At 46.7% G+C, this 13,067-nt stretch overlaps 1 protein-coding gene across 1 annotated transcript; it reads right to left on the reverse strand.

Moving 5' to 3' along the window:
- Positions 1-5,246: 5,246 nt before the first annotated feature.
- LOC140740245 (uncharacterized) lies at positions 5,247-6,832 on the reverse strand. Its single transcript, XM_073069346.1, has one exon. The coding sequence runs from the start codon at positions 6,581-6,583 to the stop codon at positions 5,891-5,893; it is 693 nt and encodes a 230-aa protein (XP_072925447.1). The 5' UTR covers positions 6,584-6,832; the 3' UTR covers positions 5,247-5,890.
- Between the last annotated feature and the right edge of the window lie 6,235 nt (positions 6,833-13,067).

Below are 13,067 nucleotides of genomic sequence, written 5' to 3' on the forward strand. Positions count from 1 at the left end.
TGTTGACCAAGGTCATGTGACACAGCCCTGACTGAACCACACATTGTGTACTGTTTTTGGGTACCACAGCTTGGGAAGGGTGAACTGTGCTGGAGTCAGTGTGGTGCAGATTCATTAGAATAACACCAGGGCTACTGGGGTTGTATCATGAGGTGAATCTTCAGAAACTGAGGTTGTAATTGCCTTGAATCCAAATGGCAGTGGGAATGAGTTAGATAGAGGCTTTCAAGATACTAAAGAAAGTTGAATTGAGTAGTTGGGGAGACCCTCCTTTCATTAGCCAGGAAGTCTGAGATGAGAGAGCAGAGTCAAAAAGTTAGAGACAGGCCATTCAAGAGCGAGGCTTGGAAACGCTTCTGTATACAGTGGTCAAACTTTTGAACCCTCTACTACAAACACAAACAGTGGTCAAGCCAAGTGTTAATTTTAAACCTGAGTATTGATAAATGTTTGACAGGTACGAGGGTACATGGGGATAAGGAAAAGGACCTTGAAGTGCTTCAACTGCAGAGTGGACTTGATGTCCATCTGGTTCTTTCTGTTCCTGTGTGTCATCGCCATGCCAACTTGTTCCTTCAAGGCCACACATTGATAATTGAATGCATTTCACACTTTTATGTTTCTGTATAGAAATCACAAGTATAAATCTCAAAAACAATCAATATGTCAGGCGTTTCCTCCGCCCATATCATTAGTCATGGGCTAAAATTAGATCCTGGTCAGATGTTATTTAACTTGTGAGTCAGAAGATGGGGCAACATTTCTGAAATGATTTGCTTTTGATTCATGGCCTCATCCACATCGCCATCTTTCACAGGGGTAAGGGGGAATTAGCCGGGTGAGTGCATCTGATTGGACGGCCGTTTCAGGAAGGGGCCGGCCAATTATAATGACTCGAATGTCCTTCACCTGATTGGGCCATATGTAATTTTATGAAATATTTGCCAGCTTTCCCGTGATTAATTCAGTCTAAATGATTATTATAATTATATTCATTTCTCATCTCCCTATTATATAAAGGATGTGGAACCTTTGGAGAGGGTGCAGAAGGGGATGCTGGCTGGATTAGGGGTCATGAGCTACAAGGAGAGGTTGGACAAACGAGGGTTGTTTTCGCCAGAGTAGCAAGAGTTTGAAGGGAGACCTTACATGAGAGGCCTGGATAGAGTAGCCAGCCAGTGGCATAGTGTCTTCAACAGTGGACTCTGAGGTATGGTCCCGAGTTCAAATCCAGCCAGCTCCTTGCATGCTTTCCATCCACGCTGGGTTGTGTGTCAAGCTGGCTCATAAAAAATTGTCGAATGCTATGGAAATGGCAAAAATGACACCTGATGGGCCACAAGGTGTGAGAAGGAACAACAACAAGAGGGCATGCATTTCAGGTGAGGGGATGTTCAAAGGAGCTGGAGGCATTTAAGAGCTCTTAGATAATCACATGAATGTGCAGAAATGGGGGTGGGGAGGGGAAGAGTTGGATCTATAATATAGACTATGTGCAGACAGAAGGGATTAGGTGTCATCATGATCTGAAAATGCTGTTCTTGTGCTGTACTGATCCAAGTTCTAAATCAGCTGTGCTGGGTGGCCTGATTTCTGTGTCATGATGTGACTATTGTTTCATTACCCAGGTCAAGCAAAGTTTGGCACCAACTTGCCGGAAACACACCGACTCAATGGTCAACAGAGTGGGGAGGGAAGTATTCCCTTGGCCTGAACTAGCTCATCAATCTTGAGCCATGAACATTCATATACTGTTCAGAGATGTCCCACCTAGTTCTTGTGTTGTCTTACCTCTCACGGCACAGGTGGGCACTTATTAAGTGACTGTGAACTGGCCATTTCAGAAGCAGTTAAAGAGGTTTGGAGCTGGACTAGCTAGACTGGTTAAGAACAGCAAACTTCCCTGGACAACCAGATGAGATTTTCCAGCAGTCTAGTAGTTAGTGATGTCTGCAGACAGTAATTATGTCATTGATAATATTGACTATACTCTCAATGCCTGCAAATCTGATCCCACTTCTGGATGCAAATGTCTTTCCGTTGGCTCACTAAAGAGTATATGGGTCAATGCAGCTCTGCAGCTCCTCTGAACAGTTCATGGAAGGTTATCAAGATGCTGAAAGAAAAACAAATATTTACATAAGGCACAGGGTAGGAAATTGGAGCAGATTTTCTTGGTAAGAAGCAAAAAGTAAATACTTGCAAAACACAACGGGGCACTGTTTAGTTTCAGGACATCAGTAGGGACTGAAACGGAAGACTGCATTGAGTTCAGATTTTGAGAGTTCAAGGCCTCTGCAGGAACTAGGAAGGAATAAAATCACATGCTCTTAGTGTAAAGACACAGGAGCTGCTGCAGATGCTGTAATCTTTGAGCAACATATACAAAATGCTGGACAAACTCAACAAGTGTAGAGGGTGCAAACATGAGAAAAATCGGCAGATGCTGGAATTTCAAGCAACACACACAAAATGCTGGTGGAACGCAGCAGGCCAGGCAGCATCTATAGGGAGAAGCACTGTCGACGTTTCGGGCCGAGACCCTTCGTCAGAACTAACTGAAAGAAAAGATAGTAAGAGATTTGAAAGTGGGAGGGGGAGGGGTAAAGCTAAGAGCTGGAAAGGTGATTAGCGGAAGGGATACGGAGCTGGAGAAGGGAAAGGATCATGGGATGGGAGGCCAAGGGAGAAAGAAAGGGGGAGGGGAGCACCAGAGGGAGATAGAGAAGAGGGAAAAAGTGATTGTGAGAAGGGCAGAGAGAGGAAAAAAGGGGGGATTAAATAATAAGGGATGGGGTAAGAAGGGGAGGGGGGGCATTAAGAGAAGTTAGAGAGATCAGTGTTCATGCCATCAGGTTGGAGGCCACCCAGATGGAATACAAGGTGTTGTTCCTCCAACCTGAGTGTGGCTTCGTCTTGACAGTAGAGGCCATGGATAGACATATCAGAATGGGAATGGGACGTGGAATTAAAATGTGTGGCCACTGGGAGATCCTGCTTTCTCTGGTGGACAGAGTGTAGGTGTTCCGACTGGTCTCGTCAATATATAAAAGGCCACACCGGGAGCACCGGACGCAGTATACCACACCAGCCGACTCACAGGTGAAGTGTCGCCTCACCTGGAAGGACTGTCTGGGGCCCTGAATGGTGGTGAGGGAGGAAGTGTAAGGGCAGGTGTAGCACTTGTTCCGCTTACAAGGATAAGTGCCAGGAGGGAGATTGGTGGGAAGGAAGGGGGGGGGGGGGGGGAAGGAACGAATGGACAAGGAAGTCGCGTAGGGACTGATCCCTGCGGAAAGCAGAAAGGCGTGGGGGGGGAGGGAAAGATGTGCTTGGTAGTGGGATCCCATTGGAGGTGGCGGAAGTTACAGAGCATTATATGTTGGACATACAAGTGTAGAGGGTACAATTTTAGGTTTTTGGAGGAAAATGTCAGGGTGGGAGGGGAAGAGATTGTTAGAAACAAGTAATTTACAGAGTGGTGGGTGCATGGAATGCCCTGTCAAGGGTGGTGGTAGAGGCAGATACGTTAGAGGGAAGTAAAAACTCTTATGTAGGAATGTGGAGGATGGAAATAATGGAGGCTACATCAGACAGAAGGGTTAGATTGATCCTAGAGTAGGCTTAAAGGTTGGCACAACATTATGGGCTGTGGGACCTGTACTGCACTGTAATAGTGTTCAAAGTCAGGCAGCATCAACAGAGGGAAATAAGTAGTCAACATTTGACAAAGGGTCTCAGCCTGAAGCATTGACAGTCCATTTCCCTCCATAGCTGCTGCCTGACCTGCTGAATCCTCCAGCATTTTGTGTGGGCCACATTGAGTGTTGACCCCCGCCCGCTTTGACCCAGCACACATCTTTGCTGACCAGAGCCTGTGAGTCACAAGGCTAAAGCAGAACTCCAGGCCTCAGCCCTCTTTGACCACTACGATGGAATATCAAAACTTTAGGGCTTCACCACCGATTCTCAGAACACTCCTGGGGTTCCAAACTCCGGAGAGCAGATCTTCCAATCAAATTCAGAGGAACTGCACATATTTGGCAAAAATTATTTTTTATCCTCCAGAAATTGAAAATAACTACTTAGTTTCTTAACAATTCATCTATAATATTTTATTGATATTTATATAGCAAATCCTGACCAGGTGCAGATGTTTAACTGGTTAGGTAATAACTGCTTCATGTCTTTATTATACTACAGGAATTAAGTCACCTCTCACACTCCAATTATAATGATATGACTGACCCGTCACATGTCTTCCTGTAGCACAGTTAGCTGAACAACATTCCCCTAAAGAAGACCCACCTACCAGTTACTTTTTCTCCCCAATCTGGTGATGTAGAGGGTCAGTAATTAGCTGGGAGCCATGTTGTCAAAAGATTTGGACAGGTAACTGTTGCTGCCATCTCAATGCGGTGCTGGGGGGGAAGGGGTATACAATCAGAGCTCTCTTCCTTCCACCCACCTCTCCCCCCCCCCCCGTTAAAAATAAAGACATTCATTTTATTTAGAGATAAAGTACAATAACAGGCCCCTCGGGTCCAACAACTCCCTACTGACCAATTAGCCTACTAATCCATAGGTCTTTGGGACGTGGGAGGAAACCCACACGATCAACGGTAGAGACTGATGACAGCAGGAATTGAACCCAGGTCGCTGGTTCAACGCTGCCAAGCATTACGGTAACCACTATGCTATTGTTCTCTCCGCCCCCCCACCCCGTAGCCAAAGCTGATCCACCATTAAGGTGGGAGAGAAGCCCGAAAATAACCCCACAATAATCACGCTGCAAGGTCCCCCACTCATACCACGCGTGGTGCTTGTTAGGCGCCACTTGCAGGTTGCGAGCCTGCAAAATTACTGCCTAATGTCGGGAAGTGATTTCCTTTCCAAATGACAGGTGTCCCCCCTTCACCACGCTATTCTCGGGAACCAGGAAGGAAGCCCGGTTTCGTGCTTTCCTGCCCAGGAGACAGGGAGCCAAGGCGTTTCCAGCTATCAGCAACACCAGGGCGAGTTACATCAGCCCGGCACCGCAAGCTCCTCCCCCCAGTGTTCAATTATTCCCCCTTCCTGGAGGACTTCCCCCCCCCCCCCCCACTCCACCTTATCTAATGTACGTATTATCAAATCCGTCCGCCTTTGATTAACAGCTCCAATCTAATCTTGAATCAGAAATCCCTGACTAGAACCATTCTAGTAACAAGAGCTTTAAAGCGTTAATAGAATCAGTGAGAACTGGCTTTTAATTAAAAAAAATCATTTTTATTGGTCCGTTTCAACTTTAAAATTTTACAACTACATTTCAAGTATGCAGAATTGAACTTCAGAGGTAATAATACCATCAAGTTTGAAGTGTAAAATAAGTCTTTAAAAGGATGATGCGTGACACTCAATGCCAAACAAGTCCTGAATTTTAAAAATATATTTCCGACTTCCATATAAGTTACCTTCTGACGCAATGAGGTGTAACAAGTTCAATGTGCGTGACTCATGTCGCCCACGGCTAATGAGCGGGTTCCTCTGTCTCTCTCTCTCACACACACACGCACGTAGACTTTAAACAAATATCGAGATCAGTCTCTTGACGATTCGGAGGACAAGCCGAGTTCTAACAAGTCAGGATTATTCAGGGAGAATCCTGCCGCTGTGCAACATGATACTAATTGGTCTGGTCGCTTCTAGGCTCGAGGCACCATAATCTCTGCTCAGTCTTTGTCCTCGGCTTTCTTCGCTGTTCAGACACCTTCAAAGGCGACTCAGCACGGCCAGATGGGCGGATCTCTCGGCCAGCAGGGAGTTGCCTCGTCCGGATTTCAAGGCAAACTGCTTTGCCAAAAGCTCTGGTCAGTTTCCGAGCCAAAACCTGCTCGAGGTTCAGCGCCTCTCAGTACGCCACGATGGGTCGGACCCACATGGACAACTCGCCCAGCACTCTGTCCCGCCAGATCGGTGGCCCCTGTGTCACCGGCTGCTCTTTGACTTTGATCTGCAGTCCCGTCCCCAGGCTAGACGCCAGGACGTGAGACGGAGGAGGGCTCGCCTCTCTCTCCTCCTGCTCCTCCAGCCTGGCCCGCTTGGTCGGGAGTCCCTCGGGCTCAGGGCAGCCTTTCGTCCGCTTCCTGCCCCTTTCCGCCCGGTGAACGACTGGCTGGTGTTCGGCTGCTTTCGGAGCCGGCTCCGGTGTCGCGGGCTGTTCGTTCTGTCCCGACTGGATACATCGCCCGGAAACCCCCTGCGATTCGATGCCGGCCGCCGGTTCGATTCTCTGCGACGGGCTTTCCGTCGTAGCGAGAGGTTGCGCCGAGCAGTCCATCAGTTCGATAGGACTTCCCGCCGAGTCGGCTCCTCGGACTTCGTCCTCCACCTCCATTACGGCGGCGGCGGCGGCGGCGGCCGGCTCCTCCCGCGCCGGCAGGCGGGCGGTTCGGAGGCCGAGGTAGACGTCCTGGGCTCCCCTGAGCACCAAGGACAACAGCAAGCTCCGGTGAAGGCGAGCACCGCCCCTCTGTAGCCGGCAGCTGTACATCTTGCCCAACGCCACGGCCATCACACGCTGAGCCTCCGCTTTCAAATCCATGGGCTGGCGTAGTCTAGGAGGTAGTAGGGCAGACGGGACCCGTGGAACAGGCGAAACAACAAAAAAAAGACTTGTGGAGTTACTGGGAACGAGAGAGGAGGGGCAGAGGCTGTTACTGGAGGAGGGAGTGCTGGATCACTTTAAATACGCCTTTTGAATCGGACGAGAACAGACAGAAACTTGACACGACCAGCCAAACCCCCGTTCCTGCCTCTTCCTCGCCGTTTCTTCAATCACCGGTCCGCGGGCAGGAACCTCCCTTTATGTAGTTTCCACCCCCCCTCGCTACTCCACACCCCTCTCCCGTCACCACTTCCCCTATCCTCCACCGGACATTGAACAGGATATCCCGCCCTCCTTGTACTTCACTGATGTTTACTAACGTGCCCCTTTCTGCTGTTGGCCGTTTTTACCAACTTTATTCGCAGTTAGTCTGAGGGATTTTTATAAAAATGTAAGAAGCTGCTTCATAAACCAAGATTCGGGGTTATTAAAAACGTATTTACTGTTCTCTCGCCCATCCAAACGTTTCTAATGCTCCCCACTCCCAATGTATCCTGTTGTTATTACTTTTCGGCCGGTAAATATTAAACTCGCCTGTTTCTCACGTTATGCCCCTGCCTCTCAACTTTATTGCAGAGCCCCACATTTTGCCCCGCTCTCCGCTTCTCCCCATATATGGGCTGGGCGGATGAGGCGCCAAGTCACTTCAGCGAGCGGAAAGCCCGGGTGACGTCTGTGTTTCCGATATCCACATATGGTATTGTTGGAAACTCCCAGATGCGTTTCCTTCCTACTTTCCCCGCAGATGGGAGACCACATCCGGTTTTATTCTCAGATGAAACTGACTGTTTTTTTAATTATTGTTATTATTATTATTGTTATTTGGCGCCTCTCGGTGGAGGTTGTAACGAAAGGGTCACGAAATCCTACGGGCTGCAACATAGAAAAGCAGCCTGCAGATGTCTGAAATCTGAAATTAAATCTGAGAAGGGGTTTGGAGATGATCATCAGGTCAAGCAGCTTCTGAGGAGAAAGGAACAAGAGATAATCTTCACAGATGCTGCCAGGTCTGCAGAGTATTTCTAGGATTTTCTGTTCTCTGTTGTAGTGATGTACTTAGGGTGGCAAATGTGGATTGTATAGAAACACAAACACCTAGTATATAAACAGTACACAAATCCGACCATTTTTACACTAATCCTCGCCTAACTCATTTTATTCTAACATTCCCTTTGGTTTCCACCTCTCAATGACACACAATTTATGATGGACAATTAACCCACCAATCCACACATCTTTAGGGTGTGGGAGGGAACAGGAAACTCCCAAGGTGCCAGGAAGAACGTGCAAACACCACATTTGCAGCCCTCCCCCCAGGTCAGGATTCAACCCTGTGTTCTGGAGCACGGGCCAAGCAGTTCCATCAGGAGCATGCACATCAGCATTGTAACACTGTACACCGCCAGCCATCATTCATCGGAGTTCGATTCCCTGTAATAGGTTGTATATACTCCCTATGACGGTATGACACACTCTTCCTCTCTGTCTTTTACAAAGCCCCACTGCTGAGAGGATTTGTGCGTTCAATCCCCATTCCAAAAATTCCAGCTGACTCACTGAGGGAGCTTCGCTGAGTCATTTGTGCCATCATCCAGATCAGAATCAGGTCTATCACCACTGACATTGAGTGTGTTGCTTTGTGGCAGCAGTACAGTGCAACATATATTAAAAATTACTAAGTTATAATAAGAAATGTTTATAAAATAAATAAGTAGCACAATAAGTGAGGTTGTGTTCATGGTTCATTCAGAAATCTATTGGCAGAGGGGAAGAAGTTGTTCCTAAAACATTGAGTGTGAGTCTTCAGATTCCTGTCTCTACTCCCTGACATTGTGAGGGCCTCCGTCGGTCGGGGTCGACTATGGATGTTGCGCCCTAGCTGTCTGGATACGCAAGCCAGGGCAGTACGATATGGAGAGCAAGCTGTTGCCCATGTACCAGGCTTTTCCTCTTTACACATCTGATGAATGCTAAGGAATGGCAGAGACCGATACTGTTTGACACCAGCAATGTCACAAGAGTTGCCAGTCAGTGTTGAAATCAAGATAGGACTAACTTAGGGACTCCTGCCCTGGATTTTTCCCTTGGGATTGAATCCGAAGCCTTCCCCCCGAGTGGGTGTAGCCGCAAGGCAGTGGAGGGTGGAGATCAGAGATTACCTTCTCCCAGATGAGCTGCCAACCATGGCTGATGAGCCCCATCTGCCTGAAGCGACTGGTTTTAAGGCGCCAGTAACCTGCATTGACTCCTTCTCCTGTCAGTAGAAATGGTTCTGCTGGGCTTAGTAACGTAGCCACACATGAAGTCCAGGAGCTGGACTTGGTTGTCAGGGGCTCTTTGGGGAGCATTGAATAGGTTGTGAGAGCTTGTCCCCATTATCACCCCCAGCTATAACAACCTTTAGGAACCTGACAGTAGCAACAAGAAGAGGGGATGCTGAGGCTCCTCACTGATTATCGCTGCCTTGTTGAGACACCCTTTTGAAGATGTCCTAGATGGTGGGGAGACTTGTGCTCATGATAAAGTGGGCCAAGTTTACAACTCTGTGGCTTTTTCCAATCCTGTGCATTAGAGCCTATATAAATTAAAGAGCTTCCTACTTCCTGTAGGCAACACCCTGACACTAGTTCAAAGAAGAGAAGGGGAATTTCTTAGTTTTACTTTGTTGAATTACTTTATTTCTTCTACTTTGTTAAAATAAATAAGAGCATAGATTATTTTCTCAATGGAGAGCATATTCAAATATCTGATGACAAAATTTTAAAAAATCTTGAGTCCTTGGTCAGGATTCCCTAAAGGTTAATTTGCAGTTTGAATCTGTGGTGAGGAAGGCAAATGCAATGTTAGCCTTCATTTCAAGAGAACTAGGATATAAAAACAAAGGTGTAATGTTGAGGCTTTATAAGGCACTGGTGAGGCTTCACCTGGAGTACTATGAGCAGTTTTGGGATCCTTATCTAAGAAAGGAAGTGCTGACATTGGAGAGATATAAAGGAGGTTCACAAAAATGATTCCAGGATTGAAAGACTTGTCATATGAGGAGTGTTTCATGACTCTGGGCCAGTATTCACTGGAATTCAGAAGAATGAAGGGGGATTTCATTGAAATATCAAATGTTGAAAGGCCTCGATAGAGTGGAGGTGAAGATGATGTTTCCTATGGTGGGAGGGTCTAGGACTAGAGGACACAGCCTCAGAATAGAGAGGCATTCTTTTAGAATGGAGATGAGGTGGAATTTCCTTAGCCAGATGGTGGGGAATTTGCGGAATTCATTGCAACAGACGGCTGTGGAGGCCAAGTCATTGGGTATAATTAAGGCAGAGGTTGATAAATTCTTGATTAGTCAGGACATGAAAAGACATGGGGAGAAGGCAGGAAACTGGGGCTGAAATGGATAATGGATCAGCCATGATGAAATGGTGGAGCAGACTCAATGGGCCAAATGGTCTAATTCTGCTCCGATACGTTAATTAACACTGACTCAGTTGCTGCTCGTTATCCCACAATCCACAGCGATTGGTCCCTCTCTGGCACCACCCTCCAACAGCATCAAGGAAAACAGAGAGATCATTCAAACACAGGGGCCTTCCTTGGGGAGCAGAGAGAGGAACCGTCACACACAGGCACCTTCTCTGGCAGCAGCGAGCGAGAAGCTGGTAGACAACACTGAACACATGCTCGCCTTCCGGACTCACCTCGAGGTTTCCAATCTGCCTCTGCTTTAATTGGCGGGAAATGGAGTCGACGATGGGCTCACACCGCGCCTCCGAGCTTCCCGGCCGCAAGGATGCCGCTTGCCTCCCGAGACTCAGTTGGCCCGGAAACACACCATCAAGCTGTAGATCACGGGCCCCAACAGTACCAGAGCCACAGAAAAAGAAGATGTAAAGGAAGAGAACGAAGCAGCTTTGTGGACCGTTTTGACGTTGACGGTAGCAGGATCGCTCGCTGGTGTCATGTCGTTTCCATGTTGTACGGTAACATCAGTGTTCGGTTTTTCCGCCTGTTATTAATTCAATGAGAATGCAACAAGCAATATTGCAATCCATACAGCAATCTATTACTCAAGTTTATACTTTAAGCTACAACTATCCTTTCATGGTCATTCTGGGTGTTCACAATATAGGAACAGAGGAAGGTCTTTAACACACCGAACCAGTTCCAAAATGTGAAGATTAAAGCTGCTCTGTGACTTACCTTCATATACCGCTCACTTCACCTTTAGCTGGATAACTTCAGCCTGATGTGTCTCTGGGCTGGTTCAGGGAGCACTTGGGAAGATCTGCACCAAGTGAAGAAACAGATCTCATGCACTAAGGCAGATGGATTTTTACAGTCCTGAAGTAGTTTCCCACACACCTTAGTTCATTACTTTAAAAAAAACAGAGTTATTTAATTCATTTAAATTCCCCTCCTGTGCAAAGATTTGAATGCATCTCCAGTGGTGATATGAAAATTTCAGGTGTAGCTCCCTCAGACTTAGGGTGGCCAAGTTTCCCTCCTTGATGAGATTGCTGTGAGATGTTAGTCTCCATCTTATGCTTACTCCACCACAGCATCCATTCGGTGATACTGGCCACTGGCTGTACGACAGGACTATTCTCAGGAAAGATTGTGTCAAACAAGCCTGCAATATTGCCTCAACACGTTTCTTAGTCTTTCTTGCTGCATTATTGCATCTCATCTCCATTAAACTTCCCTCCGAAGTGGACAGATGGGAAGCTGCTCAACCCAAATCCTCAGTGACTGAAATTAGATTGAAATGGAAGCAGGTCGGGCAGCACCTATGGAGGGAAATGGACAAACTAGGTTTTGGGTGGAGACCCTTTGCGGGACTTCCCACTGCTTTATTTAACTTTCTGAACCTTGTTTGATTTGTTACATTTGGTGTACTAACGGTTTATGCAGTGCTGGAAGGTGGGTGCCATTGCAGCACATCTGGCCTTCAGTGTGGTGGCTTCACAGAATCCATTTCTGAACCTCTGGAACACCACCCCCTCGGTATCTCATGTGACCTGTGCGAATTCTATTTCTCTTCTTGACCTGCACACTCCAGTTACCCTTCTTTCTCAGAATCAGAATCACAATCAAGTTTCGCTCGGAAAAGAACACTGGCAGGGATGATGGCAGAGCAGTGATGGCTGGGATTTCTGGAAGCAATTTGGAAGACAGTGAATAAATACATCCCAAAGATTAAGAAGTGTTCTAAAGGGAAGATGGCACAAAAAAGCGCAGCGGACTCGATGGCCAAATATCCTATTTCCATTCCTATATCATATATATAAAATGATGGAGCAGACTGAGTTTGCAACCCTCTACAGCTTTAGGCAGTAATTTAACACATCTCTTGGCAGAATAGGCACATCTACCTATTCTGTTGGTTCTGCAGGTGAAATGCTTTAGCTCTGCACTGTCGGTTAAGAGCGTGAGCCTTGTTCCACCTCTTACAAAATGACAACGGTCCTGCTGCTGCCCCACATTGCTTTAGAACAATAGAAGTTCCTCTCCAGTAGTGGAAGAATTCTATACTGTGTATGGACCCCAATGAGCCCACGTGATGGCTGCACCAAGCTTAAGTTTGTCCTTCTGTTCTCTTCTATTAGACTCCCCCTTCTCCAGCCCCGTATCTCTTTCACCAATCAACTTCTCAGCTCTTGACATCATCCCTCCCCCTCCTGGTTTCACATATCACCTTGTGTTTCTCTCTCCCTTCCCCCCACCTTTTAAATCTACTCCTTTTTTCCCCCCCAGTCCTGCCAATTGTTTACTCTTTTCGATAGATGCTGCCTGGCATGCTGAGTTCCTCCAGCATTTTGTGTTGTGTTGCAGGGATTTGCAATACTATTTTCAATTACAAATTAAAATAATGTTTATATCATCTACAAAATGCTCACTTCCTAGGGGGAGGGGAATACCGTTCTCAGAACCCTCCCCCCCCCCCCCCCCCCAGTGTGTCCATAGAAACTGCATGCTTCTCCTCCTGGGCATGAGTTTAATTCCAGAAGAGGGGTGGGCAGTTGGCTTGGTCAGAGCCCTTGACTGACCACTGCCTGTACCCATGAACAACCATCTTAGACAGGCCCAGGAACAATGTTTCCTCTATTTCTTTACAGCTGCATAGACCAGTCATTGCTCTGAGCAGGAAATTTTTACACAGCCTGGAAACTGTGGCACTTAATTTTTTTTTTGTAATATGCATACTATGAATATTTAGAAAGAAAATTGAAAAACCACATACTTCTGATTTTATTTATTAATTGAAGAACACAATGAGATACAATACAAAGAAAATCTTTCACGTTTCGTAAAACTTTTTCTCATCTGTCTTTATTACAAATCCCTGTCCAGATTAATTTTGTATCCAGGTGAAAGATACGTCTTAATCTGGATTTACTTCTGATCAAATTTATAAGACGTTCAC

Source organism: Hemitrygon akajei, chromosome 16 (assembly GCF_048418815.1).
Source record: "Hemitrygon akajei chromosome 16, sHemAka1.3, whole genome shotgun sequence".
Classification (NCBI taxonomy): domain Eukaryota; kingdom Metazoa; phylum Chordata; class Chondrichthyes; order Myliobatiformes; family Dasyatidae; genus Hemitrygon; species Hemitrygon akajei.

Excerpts from the sequence above, each read along its gene's own strand:
- LOC140740245 (XM_073069346.1), bottom strand. The coding sequence starts at position 6,583 with ATGGATTTGAAAGCGGAGGCTCAGCGTGTGATGGCCGTGGCGTTGGGC.